At 45.2% G+C, this 27,431-nt stretch overlaps 1 protein-coding gene across 1 annotated transcript in view; it reads left to right on the top strand.

The window, feature by feature from the left end:
* Positions 1 to 27,431, top strand: part of Tmem63 (transmembrane protein 63) — a 57,549-nt gene that overhangs the window by 16,622 nt on the left and 13,496 nt on the right. Inside the window, exons 5-20 of the mRNA XM_075871354.1 lie at positions 1,315 to 1,352; positions 1,993 to 2,132; positions 3,685 to 3,736; positions 5,056 to 5,167; positions 6,507 to 6,580; positions 7,174 to 7,254; positions 8,318 to 8,444; positions 9,590 to 9,723; positions 10,615 to 10,740; positions 11,486 to 11,630; positions 12,625 to 12,731; positions 12,882 to 12,968; positions 13,052 to 13,108; positions 13,883 to 14,045; positions 19,783 to 19,888; positions 20,702 to 20,869. Of these exons, the coding sequence (XP_075727469.1) occupies positions 1,315 to 1,352; positions 1,993 to 2,132; positions 3,685 to 3,736; positions 5,056 to 5,167; positions 6,507 to 6,580; positions 7,174 to 7,254; positions 8,318 to 8,444; positions 9,590 to 9,723; positions 10,615 to 10,740; positions 11,486 to 11,630; positions 12,625 to 12,731; positions 12,882 to 12,968; positions 13,052 to 13,108; positions 13,883 to 14,045; positions 19,783 to 19,888; positions 20,702 to 20,869 (1,717 nt within the window). The remainder of the gene's footprint in view (positions 1 to 1,314; positions 1,353 to 1,992; positions 2,133 to 3,684; positions 3,737 to 5,055; positions 5,168 to 6,506; positions 6,581 to 7,173; positions 7,255 to 8,317; positions 8,445 to 9,589; positions 9,724 to 10,614; positions 10,741 to 11,485; positions 11,631 to 12,624; positions 12,732 to 12,881; positions 12,969 to 13,051; positions 13,109 to 13,882; positions 14,046 to 19,782; positions 19,889 to 20,701; positions 20,870 to 27,431) is intronic.

The raw sequence follows: 27,431 nt of genomic DNA, 5'->3' as shown, positions 1-27,431 counted from the left end.
AATTTCGTGGTGCTTATTTCATGCCAATGCTATACCTAATTTCTTTGCAAGCAACCACATTTTAGTGGCCTGCATACCGTAAGCGTGATTCAAGCCTCCCACCTCCAACAAGGGCCTTCTGATGTCGAATATTTGTACTGAAATCCTTCTATGTCATTTGTCGTTTGGTGTCCGAAATTTCTACCATAAATTCGCGAATCATGTCACCTCAGCATTTTTTGTTGCTATAAGCACTCCTGCGTGCAAAATTTACGTTTTCAGGCGTTTCCGAACATTAACCTCTATTTCTAACGTAAAATATTATTTGCCTTTAGCACGAGTAAACATCCGGTAAACCTGGAAACACGGGAAGATAAAATATAATTGACGAGTACTTCGAAGTTCTCGCACCAACTAAACATATCAAATTTCGGCGGCCTCTGTCATGGTCACATATCAGGTCACGGTCAAATTTTAATTCATCTGCGTTTGTAATCAAGCAAGAGAATTCCAATATAAAGCTTCAGGAATTCATTGTTCAGCCAATATGGCCAAAATTCGAGAAAAAAATACAAATAAAATGAAGTTCCGCTGACTCAGGTAATGCAGTTCTGGCCCAAAATTCGTGAATGAAATTTTGACCATTTTTCTTGTAATAACAGACCAATATTTAAAACTCTTACTGACAGTCATGGTATGAAAGAATAATTCATCAGTAGAAAAGAATTTATGATTTCACTTTCTTGTCTTAATAAACTATAGAAATATTTGAGTGATGGAAAGATGGAAGCTTGTGAATAAAAATTTATGAACAGACTGTGTGCTGGAGCTGACGCTCCCACAAACGGACTTGTGGCCTTCAAGGGTGCTACTAGTTATGGGTGTTCTGCAGAGGCTTCGATATGCTTCGCCTGCTCTGGAGGTACTAACTGATACAATCCACAGTAATGCTAATTTACTTTCGTTGTAATTGATATATGAAGTTTAATGTCTCGAAACCACCATTGTTAGTTACTTTCTTTCTAAAGTAAAGATACAAGGCCCACTGCTCATAATATTTCAATTATTATTATGGTCCACTATGTACTAATTTGGCGTAAAAGAACAACACACAATGGCACACCTCGCAATGCTGCCTGTAAAAGTCTATTTTGCATAATATTCCGAATACTACAGACACTAGCGACGCCAGTTATGAATGTCGAGCGAACTTTGCTTCTGCAAACATAATTACCGATTCTTCGAAATGAAATTTTATTGCTAAAATACTTCTCTGTTCTATTTATTGTACAATTTAGATCTTTATTAAACACTATATACCATCTTGCATTTCAGGGTTTGCTCAGCTGGGTGTGGTCGATTTTCCTGATCAAGTGAGTACATGTACACCAATTTGCATTAGTTGTTACATAAAAGCTAACGAGTTTGTACACACATGTATAACTGCATAATTGAACATTACTATATGCTCAATCTTGCACAAATCGTGACTGGTACACTGCCGCTGTCCCTCAAGTGGAAGTGCAACGTTTACCTTCTCCTGTGCTTCACGCAGTACTGTTCACAAGTGGTAAAGCCTTCATTGTACAGCGCAGTCCAGTTCTTCACGACGTATATTACTTTGATAGGTTCTTGTTCGTCTTATTCGCTGTAGAGTACAACTTACCATTTCTACTAGAAAGAAAAAAGACTGAATACATCCAACTTTTTCAACGACACATATGTTTTCATATCCGGGAAGTGGTACATGATATTGTGTGTAGTATATGGGACACACATTATCGAAGCCAATTTTGAGAGTGGGCTAGTAGGTAATCCGTCTTCAGCAAACAGCGCACGAGCATAACACGACTGTGGGCGTTTTCTTCCAGTGCACTGTTTGTTGAAAGCAAATTGTCGCTAATTAAACTGTGTATATCTGAACACTGCGTATCTGCTTTTTCGCTGTGCTCCGAGTTCTTCCTCGCCATGTGTATGTAAAGGTTTTGGTATCCACTTGCGTGCAAAATGCAGGGATAGACACATCCTCAAGAAGAACGGACCGGACGCCGTGCAGTACCTGACCTTTCAGCGGCACATCATCGTGTTCGTACTCATCGTGTGCCTCCTCTGCGTCGGCCTCATCCTGCCCATACATGTGTTCGGCGACATAGGTGAGCAGGGGGTAATTTATCGGAGCAGTAGTCATTGGTGTGCATACAAACCGGGAAGAGGAAGGCGGAGGGGGGCCACCTCCCAAGTTACGTGAAGGTGTGCCAAGTCTGTTCCATATTTAAAATAAGTTGGACTATTGCCGTGATTGTTTTAGTGCTAGGTTCTGGGCCAAGCAGGTTTCAGTCAATACTGACGGCTGATTTCTATTGTTGTACACAGTATAGTTTCGCATCACCGAATTTTACAATTATGGTTTTTATGTGTTAAGTGTTATTGTTCCGAAGTTCTTGAATACCTCATTTTATGCCTGCCTAAACATTGTCCTCGTCTACGATTCTCAAGACCATTGTTCAGCAATCTGTGCTACCGTAATCGCATGTTTTCGGGGCCTAATATATTGAATCAGTATGTCTTATAGCACAACAGCCACATACAGTACTGTTTTGCCGGTATCAATATATGCCCTTTCTCAATTGTATTTTTCAGTAAATGGACAGCGACTGGTACAAACTTTATGACCAGTGCTTGTTTTCTGCTTTGTGCCCACCACTCACATGCATGTATGGCGAGGCTCGTGAAGCAGAGTAAAAATTCGCTGTTCTAACACGTCATCACGAATTCTTGCGTACAAAGTGAAAAAGACTCCGTTGATTGAATGATTGTTTGATTGTTGAAAAATTACAACAGCGAGAGAAAAAACACTGATGAATGGAGAGCGAACACGAAGAAGCATTGATTGATTGATTGATTGATTGATTGATTGATTGATTGATTGATTGATTGATTGATTGATTGATTGATTGATTTATGTTACATTCTCTGTGCTGTTTCTACTTTTGTCCTCGAAAATCCGGGAAAGAGAGTTCGGCTGTTGTGAGAAGCTTAAGCACGTGCGAGATCGGGGGGCCTATAGTTCTTTAAGATGATTGATTGATTGATTGATTTGTGGGGTTCAACGTCCCAAAACCACCATATGATTATGAGAGACGCCGTAGTGGAGGGCGCCGGAAATTTCGACCACCTGGGGTTCTTTAACGTGCACCCAAATATGAGCACATGGGCCTACAACATTTCCGCCTCCATCGGAAAGGCAGTCGCCGCAGCCGGGATTCGAACCCGCGACTTGCGGATCAGCAGCCAAGTACCTTAGCCACTAGGTCACCGCGGCGGGGCAGAGTTCTTTAAGAGGAGTGCAAAATGTGCCCCTCACATAGACTTAGTAACCTTCGCTTCTCCTCTCCTGATAGGGAGCTATGCACTCGCTTATGCTGACATACTGAGGAAGGCAGCATTTAGGGCTTGCAAGTTTGTCGGGAAATTGCTTTTAGGACAGCGCATAAACAAAGAGGGGCTAAAGCTGCCATAATGAATGAGCTCAAGCATATCTTTGCGTCCATATATTGAATTCTCGTTTCTCCTCGTCTCTTTCTAAACGATACTTCAAACCAGTTCACGTTAAGAGTCATTCATTTCATTTGCATTTCTGCATTCGTTGCGAATGTGGGGTGGCCCACGGGTATCACAAGAGTATGTTATTTCGCTTCTTTGCAGAAGGAGACGCGAGGAAATTTGTTCATACTACTCTCAACAACATGGATCCAAAGTAAGTATTTTCTCGGTTTTTTTTTAACTTACATTATATGCAAATACGAGAATAATGGTCGTACCAAAACGAGGTAGGATTATCCAAAGTAAAGTAGAAGCTTGAAATGCGAATGTGCGCTCAAGTCGTCATTTTGCCTAGATGACTTGACCTTGTCACAGCAACGTCTTTCTATGGTAGTGTTTTCATGTACGCCTGGCAATTCCGATTCCTAATCGGTGAGAAGGAGCAGAAAAACAGCCGGAGGCTGCACAGGACGAAAAAGTAGCAAAGCTGCATCGGGCAGCATCTTTCGAGAACGCCTACGACAGCTGATTCAGGATATGAAAATTGACTATTTTGCGGCTTGCGCAGTCCTGGAGACCATTATTCGGAATTAAGCCACCGAGTTCACCACTTATGCTGCCGAGCCGTTCCCTTTTAAAAGCGCATCAATAATGTTCACTGCTACTGTGAAGGAGTCGTGGCAATGGTAGAAGGGATGTGGTTCTGGTCCAGGCTTTTTGTTTTCTTCGCACAAGTTAGCTTTAGTGCTCCTTCAATCTGAAAAAAAAATTGCAGGCTATATTTTAGGCTGGTCTCGACTAAGTTAGATTATTAGGGATGGAGTCCTAGTTTCGGAGGCCACATTTCAGTGAAGGGGAAATGCTATGGAGGCATGTGTACTTAGATTTGGGTGCACGTTTAGAAATTATAGATACATGGTCAAAATCAGCCGGTGGTTCTACTGCGGCGTCCCTAATTATATAGTCACGTGATTTATCCAAACTTAACTGTGGCCGAGTAATGGAAAGCCAGACTACAGCGAAACACTGCGCAATAATTTAACGGCACACAGGGCGTCGGCCGTTGATAACCTGATCCGCAGGAAGGTACGGTGGCATTTATATTTGCTGCGTAGAACGATCAAGCATTATCGCTATTGGCCACGTCTGTTCTAAAATCAACTCAGCTGTTCGTGTTTGCGCACTCACGTTTACGAAATGATGTCAGAATAATGTCAAATAATCTCAGACATTCTAACGCGATTTCCTCGAGGCACTGTCTACACGTGTGGTGGACCGGCTTCAAGAAACACGGAAAGAAAGAAGCCTTTGTGGCGATATCAAGATATTGAAGTGTAAAACTTAAACTATGAACAAATCTATATTATTTGCAGGATTACACACGTTGATAAGCTGCTACATTTGGAATTGTACTAGAATAATGGTCTCTATGAAGAACTCATAAACGCAAAGCTTGACAATAGTAATTTATTCATAAACGACAACAATATGGGAGAAGCACGCAAACGTTGTCTCTATGATTTCCACCAATAGCGCGTCGAGCCTGTGGGTGCACGTGATCCTCAGTTTCCTGTTTCTGCCGCTGGGCGTACTCTTCATGCGTCACTTCTCGGCCAAGCTGCACATCAGGCCAGAAGAGAGCCGGGTAAGTGTTCCGTAGTTAGGTGCAACACTGTTCAGGTGTCACTGATTACACTATCACGGCGAGTGTACAAAAGTGTACAAGATAATTCAAGAGTGACCTGGGTGGTGCTCTAGGTCCAGGGCACAACTGGCTTTCACCTACCGGCAGACCTGATCTAGCAGCGCGTATTGCGTTCGCCCGTCAGAGCTGGCGAGATCAGCCTCCCACTGCTCCTTTTTAAATGCGGAAGCATTTCATAGCCGGGCTACGTCAGGCGTCCGGTGGTGTCCGCGCGCCGGCAACTGTTATCCCTCCGCTCTCACTCCCTTCCCCATAGCAACAGCTGTGGGAGCGCGCGCTTACCCTCGCTCCTAGCAACAAGAGCCGGTGGTGCGGTTGGAGTAGCGGAAAGTCAGTGGAGAGGAGGAGCACGCTCTAACGTGTGAAGGCGCTCGCTTCGCGGGAGCTCGATGGAGCTCCTGCGTGAGTGGAGAGAGTGCAGGAGAGAGTAGGTGCAGTGTTCTGCCACTCCTGCTCTCGTCATTCACTTTACTCCCTGCGCCCCACTCTCCCATCGACTCACTCGTACGTACATATAAATAGAGTGAAGTGCGCTCCTCACTCTCAACCGTTCGCTAGCTGATGACTGTATAAATGCTTACGGTACAAATTTTCGTCCCATCATTAATTTACGCCATACACCGCATACCCTCGGCGCAAGAAATGCATTCGCATTCCCGCACGATGTCTTTCGGGGAGGTGGGGGCAATTTTTTAAGTTTCTAAAATCATTTAGAGAGAGAGAGAGAGGGAACGAAATGCGGGAAATGCAGGGAGGTTAACCAGAAATTGGAGCATCCGGTTTGCTACCCTGCACTAAGGAAAGGGGGAATAATTATGGGAAAGAAAGTGAAAAGCGAAATGGACGCGCGAAAGAGAAAAGAAAAAAAAAGTGAGCTGGAGCGCTATAGCCTACGCAATAGGCCACTACACGCAAAAAGTTCAGTAAAGCATTCACTGATTTTCTGTGCTAGTGAAATCGTTTAAAACTGCATCTTAAGTTGCAGGTTTTTGTACGTATCGCCGTCAGGTGTGGAAGAGTGATCGCCTACCACCACACCACGGACAGACGCCCTGGCATAGCGTCGGATGGATATTATGCAGTTTCTATCGATTGTGGCACAAAAACATAGGGCCGAGAAACAAGGCAGTCCGAGATAAGGAAGTTTGCTGTTTGTAACAAAATATTATACGCGTTTATCATCGTTTTTGAGTGTCATCGCAGCTGTTTGATACAGAATTTCGATGTGCAGGAAGCCATTTTTTGTGAACCCTGAACATTTTTCGTTCGTCACATGCAGGTCAGTCGGACCCTGATGATCGTGGGCGTTCCGCGCAAGAGCTGCCATGCCGATATCTTTCGGCAGCATTTCAGGTAACCCCTGGCGTCATATCCAAACCAGCAGGCTTTGCGACAAAATTAAGCGAAGTGTACGGGTGCGCGAAAGAGACCTTTTCACCTTTTAATCCAGTTTCTGTCAGCTTTTTTATCTAGAGTCCTTTTGATTTCACAATTCTTTTTCTCGAATGTTCACATAATAACCTCATATTGAAGAAACAACATACTTTCCCTCTCCCTCTTCATATATATATATATATATATATATATATATATATATATATATATATATATATATATATATATATATATATATATATATATATATATATATATATTTATATATATATATAGACGTACGCCCTGACGAAGGCCGGTCCCCGGCCGTAACGTTGGCAATAAAGCATCGTTTTTCGTTTGCTCGTTCGCTTTCTCTGGTGACTTATAACTCGACCCGAATCCAGGAAGACTTTCAAAAAATATATATATCACGTGCATCTCGAAACCTCAAGAAGCGTCCTCATATTTCACTACATAACAATCTGTCACACGTATCGGGCCGAAGAATTCCCTCAGTAACGTAACACTTTTTTTTTCTTTTACATCGACTTCCCGCTATGTCGGAGCAGGGAAGCCTACCCGGAGTGCGTCATCCAGGACATAAAGTTCGCCTACGACATTCGGGAACTGGTGGTGCTGGACAGCAACAGGTATGTTTCACTCTCAATAGGCTGCATATCAACCGTGCGTACCGGTAACGCCATCTATAGGGGTGTAAATCCCATTGCGAACTAGAGTGGCGTAATGAAGGGCATCGTGACACCTTTCTTGATCCTAGATCACAGAACTACCAAAGGAGTTGTCGACGTGATGTTTATGATGTATCAGTCGAAGTTCGATAATCCCTAATAGGCTGAAAGCCCGCGATGAATCATCAAACGCGAACTACGACTCGGCAGCCACGGCTAAGCCCGACGGGACGCAAAACATCGTCGTGTGTTTGTGTGATCATAACATCACGCGTTGCCAAAATTTGTGAAAGTCATCACATGGCATATAGAGTTGCATGGTCAAATGTGTGTCTGCAGGACAGTCGTGCAAAACCTTATGAGGGGCAAATGGCTTGTCTCGCTTCCGTTCTCAGAGGCGACGTGAAATATTGTTAGGCGGGTAAAGATTTCGTGGTCGCATTCAGAACAAAACAGGTAGAGCTCGACAGAATACAACCGGCGGCAAAGAAAAAGGTGGACTTCAGCTTCCAGTCATTTTACACGAATGAATAAGAAGCCGCATAAATTTCTGTGTATTGCCACAATGCGTTGGACAAAAATTATGTGCTGGGCTATCTTATAGCCTTCCTTGTGATCGAGCCTACCCGCTTGACTCTCTGGTATTCGATATCATTGCGACCCAAGAAATATATCAGATATCCTCGTATACGACTTGGAAATTAGTCAGCCGCCATACAGAACATGGTTCATTTTGCCATCACTGGGCCGTTTATTCAAGGCTTTCAGACGCACATAAGTCTAATCAACTACCGTTAACTCTATTACAGTCTCAGTATACCTCTCTATGTCTCTTTTCTGGCCAACTTGTCACCTATATGACAACACAATCACTAGTGCTTTAGGTGCTATCAGGCGATATTATCATCATGAGGCAGTTCAAGTAGGGACGAACTGCAAATTACGTTAAAGACCTTTTGGGGTCTCATCGTTTGCACCTAAAATTTTTCGGTACACGATGGGTATATTCTCCCGAATTTCGCAGGGAAGTATCGACACAAGCGCGGATGTGGTGCGAGAACCATATCAACGCTACCGGAAAGAGGCCCAAGATGCGTCCCTACCAGTTCAGCCGCCTGTGGATCTTCGGAGACGCATGCGGTTGCAAGATGGTGGGTGTTGCGAGAACAGTTAGCCGTCAGCCGCAGCGTCTCGACTTGGGCACAACACCTGCTATTTTTTTTTTTTTTTGCTACCATTGTAAAACAGCGCTACAGCACTTTTCAAATAGTTGCACCGTATAACATAAAGTAATGTTGAGCATTCTACGGATTACCTTAAACTATAAGCACTCTAGCTCGTGTTTTTGGCAATTTTGGGGCAGTTTGCGGAATTCGATGTTTACTGTTCGAGCGTTTCTGCTAGTGCAGGTGCAGTTCGGAAAGAACTTCGCACAAAGATGCCAGCTTTAAATCATAAACGTGCTACTAAGCAACGTTGGCAGCAAGGAGGACCACGGTGTTTCTGCGGCTTCGTAGTCGGGCAAACCACGGAATGTCATTACCGAAGCTTCTGTGGCAAACTATATATATATATATATATATATATATATATATATATATATATATATATATATATATATATATATATATATATATATATATATATATATATATATATATCCACCGTCTTTTCTTTCTTCTTATTTACATTCCATTTGCTCTAATAACTTCCCCTATACATTCCTTGTCATAATATTGTGATAATATAATAAAACACGGAAAAACGAGCCCTTAGGTACACACTTCTTTCCCTAATATATATATATATATATATATATATATATATCAGTGTTGACAGTGGTTCTTCCTCTTTTTTACTTTCTTTTTTTTAGTTCTCTCTCACTCTCGCAAACATCTTTCAAGGCGATAGGGACGCGGCAGCAACGAAGTTTTGAAGTTCATGTTAGTATAACTCATCCCCTGATGAAGAGAGGACCCCTCCCGAGACTGTTGGGAAACAAATAAATTTATCCTTGTTGACAACGCTCCCGTTGTGCCATATCCCATACCTTCACGATTACCGAAGCTCCTTTTATATATATATATATATATATATATATATATATATATATATATATATATATATATATATATATATATATATATATATATATATATATTGTGTACAGATATTCCGTGAATGAACACTGTCAAATGCAATGCGCTCGAACTTTGCGGAACATAGCTGTGTGTAATGACACCAGCCTCTACGGCTGTAGCATTCGTTTTTGGTTGGTACTCTTTCGTGACGGCAGGTGGACGCCTTGGACTACTACTCCCGCGAGGAGAGCGAGTACCTGCGCGAGGTGGAGAAGGAGCGAGCCAACGCCCTCGAGCGGCCCGTCGGTTTCGTGTTCGTCACCTTCGAGACCGAGGAGATGGCCATGATGTACGCGCGCACTTCTTGAACCGACAGCTTCGTTTAAGCTACACCCGGGAGCATAAGTATACGCACCACGCGAGCACGTACCAAAATTGATGTCTGCGCCGTCTTGCGGCGAGTCGTCTGCTGTCGAGGGCAGCAGACGCAATTTTCCCGACAGCAGACGACTCGCTATGACACGTAGACGAGTGCGATTTCATGATGTGCTCGCCTGGTCCGTATACTTTTGCTCACGGCTGTACACTGAGCTAGTACGCGCAAAGACGCGCAAATGAGGCGAAAATGGAAAATACGCCAGGTTTTGAGGGCCTTCATGTAAGCGGCGCGTAAACGTACTCAGACGGCTTAGACATTTAGGAGGGCTTCATTGAAATGTTGGTGATACATCTTGATGGAGACTGATGAACAAAAAAATATGGACACGAAAGGAACACCGATGGACGGACGAAGCGTCTGTCCATTCGGGCTCCTCCTTGTGCTCCTGTCTTTTCTCCGCATCAGTCCGCATTAGGGCTGTACAAAACACGTAACTATGTATCACTGCCTACGAATACAAAGTTCAGCCACAAAAAGAAAGACTTGAACATAGACGATTGTTTAAAAGACTTATTTGCAGCTCGCGTAATGAACAAGCACGTTAACACTAGTAAGGAATCGCATAATGATTACACGCGCAACATTGGACCTAACAGCGGAGACACTTCAACAATGAAGGATTCATTAATATGTCGTGGGTCGGTGCTTGTCATTCATTCATGTTGTGTATCCATGGAACATAAAAAAAGATCTCCTGCCCATCAATTCTTGCCTTCACGAGCTTACTTGTCGCCATTGTCTTTTTAAGCACGCTTTATTATTCGGCGGAAAGTTGTATATGTATCCGTAAACACCGTCCAGGGTCTGCAAGGACTACCGATCGCAGTGCCAGTGCTACGCCACGACGCCTTCCTCAAGCGTGAGCAAAGAGCTCAAGTCCAACTCCTGGAAGGTCGTCTTTGCTCCACCTCCCAGCGACATTTTCTGGTGAGGCGTGCGTGTTGAATAGATAGTTTACGTAGTAAACGCACCCCATATGAAAGGGACTCGATAGACTTTGGTGGAACGCGTACGTAATAATTCTATGGAAAGGAATTCAGTGCGCACTCGCTCGCGTTGGTGGTCATACGCGTACGCATAGAGCTGGTAGGTTGTGGCCTCCCCTCCCCTAGTTACCTAAGATGGGGAAGGGCGCAGAATCTTCCCAATACATTGACTTATCATGGAAGGGGAGGCACTGCGACGAACAAACCTTTGTACCCCCCCGCCCCCCCGCTCGAAAGGGAACCTGACGCACGTCTAAATTAGTCGTGATACAGAATGAAGCTTTTCGCGCACGACGGACATGCTCGAAAGAAGCCAGGACTATAGTGCATTGTTGTCGTCACTTTCTTCGCCCATGTCATTCAATGTGCACTACGAGATCTCGTCTATCTGTGAGAACTTTTTCCTGGTTGAGTTGGTGCATAAGTTTGTGGACCACGTCATTTTGGCGCAATGCCTGGAACATGACGGGAACATGAACACGTCTTTCTTTAACTTCTTCACGTTCCAAGCAATGCGCCAGAAAAACATGCTCAGCAAATCGTCGGTCCGTATCGCTTTCTTACCCTCACTATCTGGCGTACGCTACTGTGGTTTCGTGAATTCTTCCTCCCGTCATGGCATACGGCATTTCCACGCGCCACATTCTAATACCAACGCTGATCTCACACATGCTTTACATCTGCAGGGAAAACCTGTCCATCGGCAAGTGGGCCTGGTACATTCGTTCCTTCTTCATCAACTTCGTGCTCTTCCTCATCCTCTTCTTTCTAACTACACCGTTCATCATCGTGTCAAACCTGGAACACATATTCCCCTCAGCTGAGCACCTGGCAAGTCTGCATCTGAATGCATCTATGTTCCTTCACAGTGCTCTACACTTTTCAGCGAAAGTACATGGGCCACATAAGCACGTGGCTAAACTGCCGTCTGCGCCATCTGGTGGCGAACCGTCTGCTGTCGATATCATTGCTCTGGCGAGCCGCAGCTATGCTCTCGACACAAAACAGCTCGACACTAGACGGCACAGCCAGCAATTTTGATACGCTTCCGTGGCCGATGTACTTGTGTTCTCGGTTATACATTCCACTGAAAAAAGTCCGACTGCGAGAAGCGTTTTCTTCGTAAATGCTATGTACCATTGGTTTCCCAGGCTCCAGGATTGGGATCACAAAAGGTCTGGCTCATTTCTTGTGAACTATTCAAGTGTCAGAACTTATGAAAAATGCGGATTCGCGAACTTGGATGGTGATGAAATTCTGAGCAATCGACGGATTCGGCGTGCTATGTAAGGTGAACTATAAGCTTGACTTAGTGGCGTAAACATACAAATATGGTACGTGCAGATGTCCTTTCAGTGTACATTTAAGTAATAGTATAGGAGAACGCAGAACACTTCGCGATCATTCGGTAAGTTGCCACAGAAAAAGCATGGCATTGAACGCAACATCTTTTTAATATCGACAGAGGTTGAAATTCAGCCAAGGCATCACGAAATTCACAGACAAGGGGTTGTTAGTGGCAGGTAAGCGACGATAACGTGTACCTGCCAGTACTGCAACTACTACTACACATCTAATAACATCACCCTCACAATTAAACCATTACTCTTGCAACACATACTACGTAAACTGAGTCTACTATTTCGGACAGAGCTTCTGCGACTTTTGCCGAATGTGCACCTTTAACCGCAATGACTGGTCGGTGTGTGTCTCTCTTATGGTATCCGCCGTTGTATAGTTCCCTAACAAGCGACGTCCTAAGCACGGTTTTGTGATGAACTGTTGAAAGGATAATACGAGATATCTGTTTTGTTTGGTTCTGCAGAATCCGTTCTTGTCGAAGTTCCTGCCGACCATGATGCTATGGCTTGTCGCTGCCGCGATGCCGGCCATGGTCACGATGTCTGACGTGTTTATCGCCCACTGGACCAGGCAAGTACCAGATAACGTTTTTTATGGTGTGCTTGAACATCTTTGCGAAACAGAAACTATGCGACATCGCTGATGCTAGCAGATACTGTCACGATGCTGCTGTACAAAGATTGTGCCTGACGCAGATTAAAGTATGTTTTCTTTTTGCAGGTCGTCAAGGAACCACTGGGTCATGAGGAAAATCTTTATCTTCCTCTTGTTCATGGTGCTGATTTTGCCTTCGCTTGGTCTGCCCAGGTAAGTCATGAAGTTGAAAGCGTGCAGATGCGTCTGTGCATGTCAGTAGGCCTAAATTTATTTAATCATCTCGTTTTTCACAGTGCTGAAGTATTGGTTTCCTGGGTACTGAAGCCGACCAATGAAACGCACTTGTGGAAGTGAGTACGGTGTATTTTACTTAAACCGTAGAGAAAGTAAACACCATGAAGAATTAATGCAGCATCGTATCACTTACTTCCATTCCTTGTCTTCACATTGTATGTATGAGATTTAAACACAAACTTCAACACGTAATCTCGCGGTTGCTATCTTAAGTGCTTCAGTTTTAGTTCACTGTGTGCCCTTTTTCTTACGGAGACTAGAATACAAACAAACTTGTTCGAGACTGTGACTATCGCAGGTAATCTGCTTGTTACAAATCCTAGAAGCGGTGCATCCTTCCGGGAAACACGACGCGAAACAAACAGCTGCGGTCTTCACGTGATTTTGTAGACGATCACGTATACTCCCCAAATTTCTCACGGGGCCAGTATGATTCAAGTCGTTGATCATTCATGGCACGATTTGGAGCAGATGCGTGTAGCGGAACACGCTGACTAAAGAGACGTCCACTATTTCTTGGTCAATGCTGTATAGAAGCGCATCTAGAGCAGCGAAAAGAGCTGTTTTTCATTTAGGCAATAAGCTTTTTAGTAATTAACAATGTTTTCATGAGATTATAATAAATACTAGAACGCTCCTAATGCATCCTACAACATACGGTGTGCAAACGCTGGGTAGCTTAGTGAAGTTAAACACGTTGAAGCGAAACAGCGTGTTTATTCCAATTTATTTCATTTAATGCTTCTTCGGTACTCTGTCTGAAACGATTCTCTCGTGTTTCGTCTATCTGGCTTTCGCGAATCGATTATTCCTGCTATTTCACTGCGCAGGTGCCTGTACCTTCCAGACAGCGGCGCTTTCTTCATCAACTACGTCGTGACGTCATCCTTCGTCGGCACCACGATGGAGCTGATTCGATTCCCGCAGCTGTGTCTCTTCATTCTTTACACCTTTATGTCACGCTCCAAGGCTGAAACATTCGCAGTGCAGCGGGTGAGCTCCGTACACTTCTTCAGTAAGACAGCAGCAGACGGTGCACAGTTGCATCAAATGCGAAGCAGCATCTTCACTTGATGGCAGATGATCAGCCCATAAAATAAGGGAATTCATAGGCACAGTGCTGAGTGATAAGTTCAGCATCTTTGCAATGGCTATGAAAAGCGTGGCGTTGATTGATATCACCTCATTATTTATTGACTATACCAACAATTTTTTCGAGCATTTTAACATTCTAAAACCCCATATGCCTATTGGGAACGCCGTAGTGGAGGGCTTCAGACATTTCGAAAATCTGAGTATCCTTGAAATGCGTAAAATCTAAGTACATGGACCTCGAACATTTTCGCCTCGCCATTCAAAAAGCGGCCACCGTAGGCCGTGATTCGACGTCACTATACTTACGGGTCAGCAGGCGAGCATCGAAATCATTAGGTCACCGTGGGGGGTCAATCACTGTTCGTTTCTCCGCCGCATAACAACAAATCATTCCGCGGACCTCACAAAATCAGTAGCGCTGATTTCAGGAGCGAAGCACTTTAGAGCCTCGGTCTGTATCTGTCTCATGCCGTCGTCACATCCACGTGTCATGTAGTCGTCATGGTCCATCATTAACGGGTATGGGCAGCAAAACGACTGATTCCTACTGCTGCCCATCGGTCCAAAATATGCATATTAAGGGATCAAGAAATGGTCGTTACTGCCTCAAACATTGTTTGCCTTAGTAGCGGTGTCAGGATCTCCGCCAAAATTTACCAAGTCGCTCATGTTTCTCATCCAAAATCAGAGACTCAAACGTGAGCCTTTCTGGTGAAATTATCGGTTCCGAACTTCTTTAAACATATCTGCCAAATGCGTTTAATTACAGGTTTTCTAAAAGTAAACAAGGCAACAGCTAGTCCAATAGCCGATGACGTTAGCGGAGCTAAAACGTGCCGTAAGGAAACGAAACTGGGCTCGTACGGAAGCAGTACCTTGGATAATCTGCACTACCACGAAGCTTCATACGGGCTCGTTTGCAGGCTTAGCACCACAAGCTCCTCAGCAGACAAATCTTCCTCATAAAAAAAAATGGTGAATGGGTTCGGTCAGACCTTTCTCGTCTTGTGTCTCTAATTGCCCATCAGCGGCAATTTTACTGCAGCTTACATCTGCGCACACTGCTGGGTTTGTCCCTCTTCGGCTTTCGGGTTTGTGGGGGTGAAACGTCATTCCCCACATGCTTCGTCCTTCCCCAGTTTGTGCAGAACAGACTTTATCAGAGTTAGTGGGGTGTCGCGGCCCTTAGGTATACGCGGCCCATCACGCTGTTCCTTCCGCGTCTTTCACCGCCGCAGCAGGGGCGTAGTAGAATTTTCTTCGGCGGAGGGGGGGGACGGGGGACATTTTGATCTGAAAGTGGCGGGGGCAAAATGGTATGGTTTAAGCAAGCTTTTTTGCTCTGTATGCTATGGAGGAAGAATCACGGGAGGGCACGGGCACGATGTGCCCCTCCGTGGCTATGCCACAGCGCCATAGGTTCACTTTTGTTTCTTTTCTTTAACTTCATCTTCTAGCGTCACATTTATTAACAAGTAGCCTATATCTAGCAGATTTAGTTCTTCAAATACTGTCTACTCCTTGTTTCAGCAGAGTGACTTGTGTGGTGAGTTGGTTCATTCTTAAAGTATTGCTTATGGCGCGAAAAAAAAACAAAAACACGAGAGAAGGACAAGCGCAAACTATCAACTAAATTTATTCGAAAAAGTGCACACATATATACACAGGTCAACAAAGTCACAAGTCATATTAGCAGAAAATAAATCCTTTTAGTGGCAAACACTCAAGGAATCTATCTCGGTGGCATGTAACGCAATTCAGGGCATCGTCACGCATGTGTCGCCTAATCTACTATAAAATATGTCTCCTGTATTTCTCGTGCAGTTTTTCCTTTAATTATTGCGAGCAGCCTGGACTCTGATAGCAAGGGTGCGCAGCCGCACTCCCTGCAGTGTAACAAAAGATTTGAACAAGGTGTTCCCCTCAAAGACGCCTTATGGTCTAACAATCTACTGTTTACACAACGTCCGGTCTGCCCGACGTAGCATTTTCCGCAAGATAGTGATGTATCATAAACTACCTTCTTGGCCCTATCGGCCAGTTTATCACGGTGCTTGATGCCGCACCCATGGATTCGATTGCTCTATCTAGATATTTTCTTACTCACAGCCGCACGAATCCCGCCAAGCTTGTCTGCTGCAGAAAAAACCACGTTACATCCGAACCTGTCCCCAACTTTCTTCAGTTTATGGGAAACCTCGTGAACATATGAAATGCTTACAAAAGGAGCCCCTTCCATTTTACTCTGCTTATACCCCGCGCTTCCAACTTCGACCTTTGCAAGACCCTTTCGCTTAGGACCGCTAATTGGCGTTCTGAAAGCCTGGACTGCCGAAGCCTCTATATCTGTCATGCAAAACAAAACTCTCTTGCATGCGGTGTGGGCACAACTTCTTGAGTGACGCTCCCAGACAGGCCATCGCAACACCGTTCTTTACTATTTTAGAAATGCCCGAACGGAAGTCGATGATAAGTTTGACATACGGGGGGCGTACATCCAACATACGTGGCTTCCACCAAAATATATGTTCAAAAATTAAGAACTGCGTGCACCCCTTGTCGGGAACCTCACAAGTAACTTTCAGCCCTGACCCCAACTCATTGAAAACCTTCAAAACATCGGTCCTAGTACATACCCACCGACAGGCCTCAACAAAAAACATGTAATCGTTCACGTATCTGAAGGTCTTCGCCGCCGCTGTGTCCAATGTAGTCTCTAGGCCACGGTCAACAACACTCAAATATATTTCACTAAAAACTGGCGCGACCCTCGACCCAATGCAGGCCCCCGACCTACGAGTGTAAAATCACCCGTTCCAATCAATAGCAGTTGACCCCAGATGCCCCGACAGGAGCTCAAGGAGGGAGCTCGTAGATGCACCGCACCTGTCCTGAACTGCTTGTTATTTTCATATGTTTTTATCAACGATGTTATAGAAAATTTGTCGTGTTTAGAACAAATTTTTGACAATTTAGAATGATGTACTCTACTATGGGTAGAGCAACAAACTGTCCCTACAAGGAGGGCTCGAAATTCGAGATTGACGGATGCCAAAACGCAGTTTGGTTTGGTTTGGAAAAACTTTATTGACAAGTCCGAAGGCGTGCGCCCTAGCACACGGCGGGCCGCTCCCACGATGGGACAGTAAGGCCGAGCCCTAGCGCCGCATCGTGGGCCCTCTGGACAGCCCAAAGTTGCGATGTTATGTCTGGACTCCGGAGAGCGGAGTCCCACTTTCTGGACGATGCTGTATCGGTGCCACGTACCGAAGGGCACTCCCAGAGCATGTGGTGTAAGGTGGCTAAACCGCCACATTTTGTACACGAGTTGGTTAAATAAACATCAGGATAAAGCTTGTGAAGAAAGGCAGGGTTAGGGTACGTTTCTGTTTGAAGTAATCGCAATGTAAGCGCCAACTACATATAATGAAATAACCCAACATTTCGCTATGGATAGGAGAATCTTTCCACCTCCACATGCGAAGCTAAATAGAGCGCAGGCGCTTACATTGCCAAAACGCAGTACCTTGCAGGTTCAAATGGTTATCGCAACGGTGTTTTAATCTATGCATATATAAACCTATATACGAATTACCCCCGCAGGTGCGCTGGTGGCTCAATTACTTCACCGGCACAATGTGCTGTAAATTCAGCAACATGTTTGAACATCTTCAAGTCAATGCAGCGACGTCACAAATAGACCAGTTCTATTAAATAATCAAGTGCTTCTTTGGCCGCTTTACCAAGGTGTTTAGTATATATAACGCATCCGTCTTCTCGTTGGCCTCTCAGCACCAAAGTTTCAATTATCGTTGCAGCAGCTCAGAATTCAGTCCACATCTGTGGTCTCGCCAAACATTCTTTCCCGCTATCTGTTGAAGGTTCGTCCTCATGCGGCCTCCGAGATAAGCTCCGGCAGCGCAATGGCACTCGGCCTGTTGCTGATTGCTGGGGCCACAGTTCACGTACACGATCGTGCGGTAGTCCAGGGTGCTCCAATTTTGTAGGCCGCAAGGAACCTTGCTAATCTACATTAAGTGTCACGAAAACCTCCCCACTCCTCATAGCTTTTGTGCAAGCATTGCTCATTCGGTTCATCGTATATTGTCGTGCCATAAATTCAGAAGGAAGGTTATATAACAGGTTGATTCATTGACGTGCAACAGAACTCGTTTTCCGTGCAGCAACCAATCCATACGACGTTTAGTAACACAATGTACAAGCCGCATGCCGGCCGCTGGATGGAGCCAACTTCTGTACTTAGATTTTAAATAGGTTATTGTCAAGAATGCCTGCTCACAAGAATACATGTTTTTGAAAACAGCGGCAGCATGTCCACTACTTTACCTTCCGCACCCATCTTCAATTGGAGGAGTGCACATGGGGATAGTATAGGGCATTCGAGATTTAAGTGCAACAGCTTAACTACCCGGCCCTTTTTCAGAGTCTGACTAGCTATAAGCTGCTTGCAAAATTTATTGCACAACTCACGCGCTTCTGTTATGCACTGGTATATGCTTATTGACACTCGGGTGAGGCCCCTTATATTGATCGCACCGCTGATTCGCTATTTAAACGACATGGTGAGTGCGGAACCAGGAAAAATTTATCATTGGTTCAAAGAACCCAGAGGAGGGGCCTGCGGAGCCCACTTTAAAAAACAACTCAGTGTAGACGGCTACGGGATGCAGCGCGTAGACAGGATTACCGCTGAGCAATAAGGATAACTAACTGGATTCCCAGAGAAGGCAAGAGGGTTAGGGGGAGACAGAGGGTTAGGTGGCCAGATGAGATTAAGAAGTTTGCGGGTGAAAATTGGCAGCAGCAAGCACAGGACCGGGTTAACTGGCGGAACATGGGAGGGGCCTTTGTCCTGCAGTGGACGTAGTCAGGCTGATCATGATGGTGATGGTGGTGGTGGTGATGACGACGACGATGATGATGATGATGCTGATTATTATTATTATTATTATTATTATTATTATTATTATTATTATTATTATTATTATTATTATTATTATTATTATTATTATTATTATTATTATTATTATTATTATTATTATTATTATTATTATTATTATTATTATTATTATTATTATTATTATTATTATTATTATTATTATTATTATTATTATGATAGACGGCTAGACAAGTACAAGCTCCGTACTAAGTGCGGCACGCAAGCCTTTCATCTCTGCTTGCAAGATAGTCACGTTAGGTAGTTTTCTGTTTAACCGTCAACGCGTTTTGGCTGCGCACCCAGAAACAACGCGTACTGAAAATTGAAACTCTGTTGTCCGTACCTAAAATACGTTTGGCTGAGTGGTGGTGTCGGAATCTTTGCTAAAATTTCGCAAGAAGTAGCACTTATTTTAATACCAGCGAGAGGTGCTTGACGCAATAGAAATTACACGAGAAAACGTGACTGGATACCGGTTACAGCCTAAGGCTAATGTCTTAGGCTGTAACCGGCTATAATATTATGGCCTTATGATAACGGTGCTTCTACGTTTCAACAGTGGCACTATCTAAGCCTTTTGTAGCGGTGCAAGCACAATTAATCATCATTACTAATAGGCGCGCACTTTTTTAACCCTCTCGTTTTTCTATGCGTTATCTTTTATTACGCATGCAGGCATCACTGTTCGAGTTTCACTTCGGCGTCCATTACGCGTGGTACCTGCTGATATTCGCGATTACCATGATCTACAGCCTATCCTGCCCACTCATAGTGCCCTTCGGTGAGTGCAAAAAAAAAAACAGCTTCAATCATCGCCACGTTCGCTAGGTTTTAATCCGAAATGTTTTTTTTATTTTATTTTGCGTAGTCGGAGTGTGACAGCACCGGTCCATGCACCTCGTATATTTCGCGCGTTGTGGCTGAGCAAGTGGTTTCGTAAACATGAATGACAGGAGCCAATCAAGTGCCGCGAGCTCTTTTCTCGGGCAGCGGTTATGAACCAATGACTGAAATTGATTTGATTTGTGTGGTTTAACGTCCCAAAACCACGATATGATTATGAGAGACGCCGTAGTGGAGGGCTCCGGAAATTTGGACCACCTGGGGCTCTTTTACGTGCGCCCAAATCTGAGCACACGGGCCTACAACATTTCCGCCTCCATCGGAAATGCAGCCGCTGCAGCCGGGATTCGATCCCGCGACCTGCGGGTCAGCAGCCGAGTACCTTAGCCACTAGACCACCGCAATGACTGAAATAAAAGACGTAACTTACCGTAATTTTGAGCTGAACTTAAACCGAGCCAAGATTCTGCGGTATTTACTCTGTGCGGTGGGGGGGGGGGGGGAGTGGAGGGGAAAGGGCGCGGCCTTGCTCGCAGCGATTGCAAGCTTGGAGCGGCGGCGCGCGATCTATGCCATCAGACATTTGGCTCCTACATGCGCACCTGCCGCTTACTACACGTTTAGCAAACTGTCAGTTTACTACCACACAAGCTAACACCACTATGTTCATGGCGTTTGGAGAGCCGTTACGTACCAACTGACCTCGATTTCGACCTTTATACATGCGACCCTTCGTTTATCGATCTTGCAGGTCTGATCTACCTCTGCTTCAAGCACAGCGTGGACCGCTACAACATCTATTTCGTGTACACTCCGTCGAAGACGAACAAATACATCCACGCGACGGCCATCGATTTCGTCGTAGGCTCCCTGATTTTGCTGCAATTTACGCTCGCCATATTCTTCTACCTAAGGACCGGTGCGTTCTTCGCCTAATTGGTGCCTAATTGCACGTTAATTTCACAACTTTTTTAGGTCTATTTTCGAAGCCGTCTCACGCAATCTATTATAATTTGTTTCCTAATGAACAGAGACATTCGCAATATTGTTGACTAGATGAGGTGGAATGTTTTTGAGTAACAAAATATTTAACAGAAACTTCCTAAATTTTATAGCTTTAAAGAAGTCAGCGCGCAGTCCCACCTGTCGTGCTTTGTGAATAAACTCATGCCGCCAAAAGCACGCACAGCTGGGAATAGCTCTGCCGAATCTTGTATTCGCACAGCAATGGTATATTTATTAGAACGCAAGTGTTATTTTCTAAGGCAAACCCCTCTCCATAAGAAGGCCTGCTCTCTCGCTCTTCGTAGCTGCCGTTGACTGCTAGCACAGACCGTGCCATCGGCCAATAGATGAGTTGTAAAAAAAAAAAGAATGCGTTATAGCGTCATCTGAACGTATGTGCGGGAAGTAGCCAACGTCCACCATGGTGCATGAGCAGTTCCGTGCGTTTTTGCCGGACATGCATACCACCCAGATCATACAAATTGCTCGCATTGTAACGAAACGCTTATTTTACGTTCATACGTCTTTTCACACACTCAAGCGCCGCGCGTGTTCTTTTCACACGAAAGTTTTTTATGCCGGGGTCCACCACGGCTCCGCTGACGTACTTCTGTCACGGAAGTGACGTTGAAAATATATAATATGAGATTTTTAAAGAAAACATTGGTCTCAAATCTGCATGTTACACCGCAAATATCGTCGAAAGACGATATTCTTGCGTCTGGAGAGAGTGAACAAAACGTTTATTTGGTGTTCTGTGCAAGAAAATCGGTGAAAGGTATTCTGGAGGCGCTGCGTTAGAGTGCCTGGAGCGTGTAGCGGAGTCGAACGAGTACATCGAGGCACGTTAGACACAAGCGCCATCTGGCAGTTATCTTCGAAAACGAAAGCGTGCAGCCCGCAGAGAAAGATGCACGCCAGTCTCGGAGGTGATAAGGTGTAGAACGCAGAGCGAAGGGCACATGCCACCACCGTGACGTCGTAGCAAAGCGTTGGAAACACCTTTCTGAGCATCGCGTTGCACTGTCGGCGCAGCGCGATAAACGCTACATTCCTTAGAGTTACTTGTGTGGCCCCGCCGCGGTGGTCTAGTGGCTAAGGTACTCGGCTGCTGACCCGCAGGTCGCGGGTTCGAATCCCGGCTGCGGCGGCTGCATTTCCGATGGAGGCGGAAATGTTGTAGGCCCGTGTGCTCAGATTTGGGTGCACGTTAAAGAACCCCAGGTGGTCAAAATTTCCGGAGCCCTCCACTACGGCGTCTCTCATAATCATATGGTGGTTTTGGGACGTTAAACCCCACATATCAATCAATGAGTTACTTGTGTGTGCCTCTTCTTGTATAAAGGCAGACATACAAAACATCGAAGCGTTGTTGTGGCACCTCAGATATGCTCAATAATTGCTTTTTAATTACCAATCGAACAGCTATGAACGCAAAACCTTGGGCAATATTGGTGGGCGCTGCGGATGGGGTTGGCCGTCTGCTGCCGTTTGAGGTATCATTAGGGCGGACAATCAGACAAATGTACATACAGACAAACAGACAGACAGACCAAAATTTTTTCGTTGAAGGTCCCCAAGAAAGACTGTAGCCTTTAAAATACCAGGAGGCAAGCATTCTCGTGGGGAATCGAACCTGCAACCTCTGGATTCTCAGTGCGCGGCGCTCACCACTACGCTACGTTAGGGAGCCTTCATACACACGGCCTCCCACCCGGTCTTAGGGTGGTGACATCTTCAACGGCACAGCCGCTGGTAGCCGCCAGATTCGGCCGGCAATCCAGTAGCCACCCATAGTCGTCACCCACTTCGGCGGGCCGCCATGTTGTTGCTCACTTGCGGGTGGACGGCCGTGATATGCCCGTGAAAATTTCGGTTATCATGCAGAGCTAACATACAGCACTATTTTCAACATTGTGAGCGTAATGCCGTGAGTCTTCGCGGCCGTTTTACTGGGGATTTCTCACGTGTATAAGAGCGTTATCTAATCGCGCAAGACGAGGTCGTGTTTCGCCGTTAGCTGCTTGGCTTCGCTTTCATGGTCGTATCGTCTAAAAAGTCCGTTCTTGCAGCATTGCGTGCGCGCGAATGCAGGTAACATGCACGTTCTCGTCGCAGAATGCTTCGGTTCTTCTAAGAAGTGCTGCTACATTACACGGTCGCGTGGACATATTGCTCCTGTCAAAGCCTCAAGATTGTACGGAGCAAAAATTCTTGCGGAAGGGTTTTTTTAAAGAGAACCGTTGATTTATGTGTGGGGTTTAACGTCCCAAAACCACCATATGATTATGAGAGACGCCGTAGTGGAGGGCTCCGGAAATTTCGACCACCTGGGCTTCTTTAACGTGCACCCAAATCTGAGCGCACGGTTGAAGAGAACCGTGGCTTTCGTCCTACGCAATACAACTCCACAGATAATTTTAGTATGTTACCATCTCTGTAAACAAGGCATTGCTCCCACCTGGATGGGACATTTTTACGCATGCCATCCTGTGGCCAAATATGCCAGGGCTCTACAAAGCCTCTACTTCTGTAGTTTATTTGGAACATTAAACATTAAATGTACACTGAGTGACTGAAAGAACTTGGAAGTCCAAAGACGAGACATTTAATTCAGAAATACTGAAAAAATGCACGAGCAGCCATGGCAGCTCTAAAATAGCATATTTAAAATCCTTGCATTTAACTGCAATGCGTCCTTTTGATAAGCTTGAAAGAATAATACTTTTTGCCAAGAGCCGTGGATATACTGCAGTTCAAAAATAAAAATACAGACGTATTCAGTACAACGCAGGCGCTATCTGCTTCGCCTCTTGCAAGCGAGTACATGAAGGTATTCAATATTAGCTCATAGTTCAATAAAATGCGACCTCACAAATTTTTTGCAGATGGATTATTCAATCCATCAATGTTTATGTTACGAAAAATTGATTTGCTTTACTGTAACCACGCACCTAAGTGAAATTAATGTGAAATGTAGGCATCAGTATGTTTAGCGAAAAGCTGTACTTTAGAGGTGCCTAAACACCAGTCTTGTACACGTTCCGCTAAGAGAGTAACGAAAGCTCGTTCTTCGTTCTTTCTAAGTTTTGAACCGAGTTACCGTTACAAGTTGATATAATGCTAAAATAACCCGTCAGAGTTACGTGTAAAAATTGAAACGTGTCGTTTTAATAACGTTACATTGGATTATCTGACAAAAAAGGGTTGCCACGTTATACTCGCTCGGTGTAACCTCCTTAGTTTTAGAAAGGTTTAGCGAGCGTTGAGCCGCAGTGCCATGAATACAATGAACTAGTATATACCATGAATGAACTCGAGGTGGTTAAAGGTGGGAAGTAGATACGAAGCGCAAGCCGTAAGAAAGTAAAAGCCAAATTCGCCTGTCTCTCATTTCCCATTAGCAGCCATTGGCATGTACATTAAGCACTATCTGACAAGAAAAGGTTGCTACGTTGTACTCGCTGGGCGTAACCTCCTTGGTTTTAGAAAGGTTTAGCGAGCGTTGGGCCGCAGTACCATGAATACAGTAAACTAGTATATACCATGAACTCGAGTTAAAGGTGGGAAGTAGACACGAAGCGCAAGCCGTAAGAAAGTGTGCGTGTGCCTCCTCTCGTTTAGTCCTTCGAATGTCCACTGGATGGCGGTGCTTTTATATGAGGAATATATGATAAAAAGACGCGAGATGGTGGTACTTGGAGTGTTGAATAGGTGGACGAACGGACACACAGACAGATGCATAGGCGAACGCACGGATGGCTGACGGACGGATGGACGCATGGACGGACGCAGGGGTGGATGCATGGACGAACGCAGGGGTGGATGCATGGACGAACGCAGGGACGGACGCACAGATAGACGGGCGGACGCACGAACAGACGCACGCATGGACGGGCGGATGGACGCATGGACGGTCACACAGACGGACGCATGGACGGATGGAAGCAAGAACGAATGGACGGACGAATGCTTCGCCCCACTCCCCATCATTCACTCCGTGGATATGCTGCCAATTTGTTTTTGTTTTTCCTCGTTGCTTGACTGAGAAACACCACATGCACCATTGAAAACCTAGCAGAAACTGTGGTAGACAGAGCGTCTTTTGCCTACCAAGACAGCGCCACCGCATTTTCGTGACGTAGCTCCGGTGGAATTTCGGTCCAATAGGCGCACGTGCTCTGGGAGCGAAGCAGAAGAGGACGAACAGTACACAAGGAGTGCCCGCCGTGCTTCGCGATCACTATACTATACGACACACGGAATGCCTCGAATGTAACACTACTGTTGTAAAAAATAGTACAACCGTTCCTTCTGCTCGCGGTCGGTCTCAGTGTCGTGCGCTTTCTTGCGTCCCTGGTGGATGCCTTCAAGTGGAAGCCATGCATGCACCACAAACGTGACAGGCGAGCGCTACATTTTCGCGCCACTCGTGGTAACCCATGCGAGCACCTGTTCAGTGGCGTGGAACGTTTTCAGAAGTAGCGCCACTCCCTCAGCCGTCCAGTGGTATAATAGGAACGTCTTACAGTTGCAGCTCCATCGATCCTCAAGGGAACAGTGGCGTTCCTTCAAAAAACTACCAAGCATTTCCCCGAGGGTGAACATGGTTAAGTGCGAATGCACGGGCTGATGCTATGAGGGGTATTTATTAATTCGCACTATTATATTTAATAATCGCACTATGGTGCCTTTATGGTGTAATGGTTCCTGGGAATCGCAATTTGATCACACGGGGGAGTTTACGTTAACTCACTGGCGAATGCCAACGGAATTTAACTTTACTCCCCCTCATAGCATCACCCCGTGCATTCGCACTTAACCATGTTCACCCTCGGGAAAATGCTTGGGAGTTTTATTACTGATGATGATGATTAAAGTATAATTAATGAATTTAAGTGTTGTTTGTCATGAAGCATTTGTACACAGATACATTATATACGAAGTATTATTTATTTACACTTCACGATTTTCGTACGATGCATTAAATGCACACATCGCGAGCGCGTCACACACACACACACACACACACACACAACCTACACTACAGATTAGCACCTATTCGTGTTATCGTTGTAGCTCACGGTTAGTACCAGCGCTTTGCGGAGGAGCGAGCGAAGGGGGAGGAGGACGCGCGCAGCGGCGTTAAAGATATAAGGCGCGTTACTGACACCGATATCAGCGTCGCGTCCGTGGCTTATTCGGTAGAGCGTCGCGCTGCGGCCCGCCAAGTCCTCTTTCTTTTAAAGATAGAGAGAAGACTGCGGACGCCGCCGACGGCGGTGGATGGTTTGGGGTCGCTTATAAGGTGTATTCACCCTTAAAAAGGAACTAGTTCTTACAGAACGTCGTCCCTCGGAACGCCGTTCCGTACAACACTGCGAAAAACTGTGTGGTATAGCATTCCGAACCCACGATACGATTATGGGGCGCGAAATAGTGGGGTGTCGAGGATTTTAATTTCGGCAACTTGGTTTTTCTGAACGTGTACGAGTGTTATTGCATTTTGCCCCATCAAAATGCAGCCGATGTGGCAGGGAATTGGACTCACGTCCTCGAACTTGACATATCAACACCTACTTCCTAAGCTATCATTACTAATCAAAGAGCTAAGTACACTGACAGAGAACAAAAATATCTTGCTCGAAGCACATTCTATTCAATTTCGCCAAAAAATATCAATTCAGATCATTAGGAAGATGTCCTGAAGATTCATTTTAAAATACCCACAATGGAGCTGGACGCTTGGTATAGCAAATGACGGTTGTGTAAACAACAATATAATAAAACATTCGAAATAATAGATGCTCATTGCAGCGTGATGGGAAACGAAGAGGCAGACGCTCAAGCTAAAAATGCCTTAAGCAGTGCCCCTGAAGTACGCATTGCGTTTTCACGAGCTGACACGAACGCCCTGCTTCGCTGCGTGATGCGCAGCTACACACTTCAGCACTGGACCAAACCGGAACGGCGACATCAGCGACTTCACAAATGGGACCCGGAAATGAGGTTCCGCATGCCTCCTAAATTGAAACGGCAACTCACAAGTATGATCCACCGCATTCGTCTTGGTGTAGCGTACACTAGACGTTACGCACATATCATCGGTCGCAGTGACACCGGTCCTAATTGTGAACACTGTGATGTGCCAGAAACACTTGAGCACATATTTTGTGTCTGCCCAGCATACGCACGTGAACGACAAACACTGATTTCTTCTACTGAACAATATCGCAGTACGTCATTAACTGATGAGACCATGTTGGGCCCTTGGCCAGACACCAACAGTGCAACTGCGGTCACAAGAGCAGTTATTACCTTTTTAGAAACAACTGGACTATGTGCACGGCTATAAAATGTGTCTCAGCTAGAAAGAACACTACATACTCACCTCTCTATCTCACCATCGTCATCCATTAATCTTTCTTTTCCCCTTTCCCTTCCCCCAGTGTAGAGTAGCAGGCTAGAGCAAGCTA

The sequence above is a fragment of the Rhipicephalus microplus genome, chromosome 8 (assembly GCF_043290135.1).
Source record: "Rhipicephalus microplus isolate Deutch F79 chromosome 8, USDA_Rmic, whole genome shotgun sequence".
NCBI lineage: Eukaryota > Metazoa > Arthropoda > Arachnida > Ixodida > Ixodidae > Rhipicephalus > Rhipicephalus microplus.
Note: the sequence above shows the minus strand (reverse complement) of the source record. Positions and strands in the feature narration are given on the sequence as shown.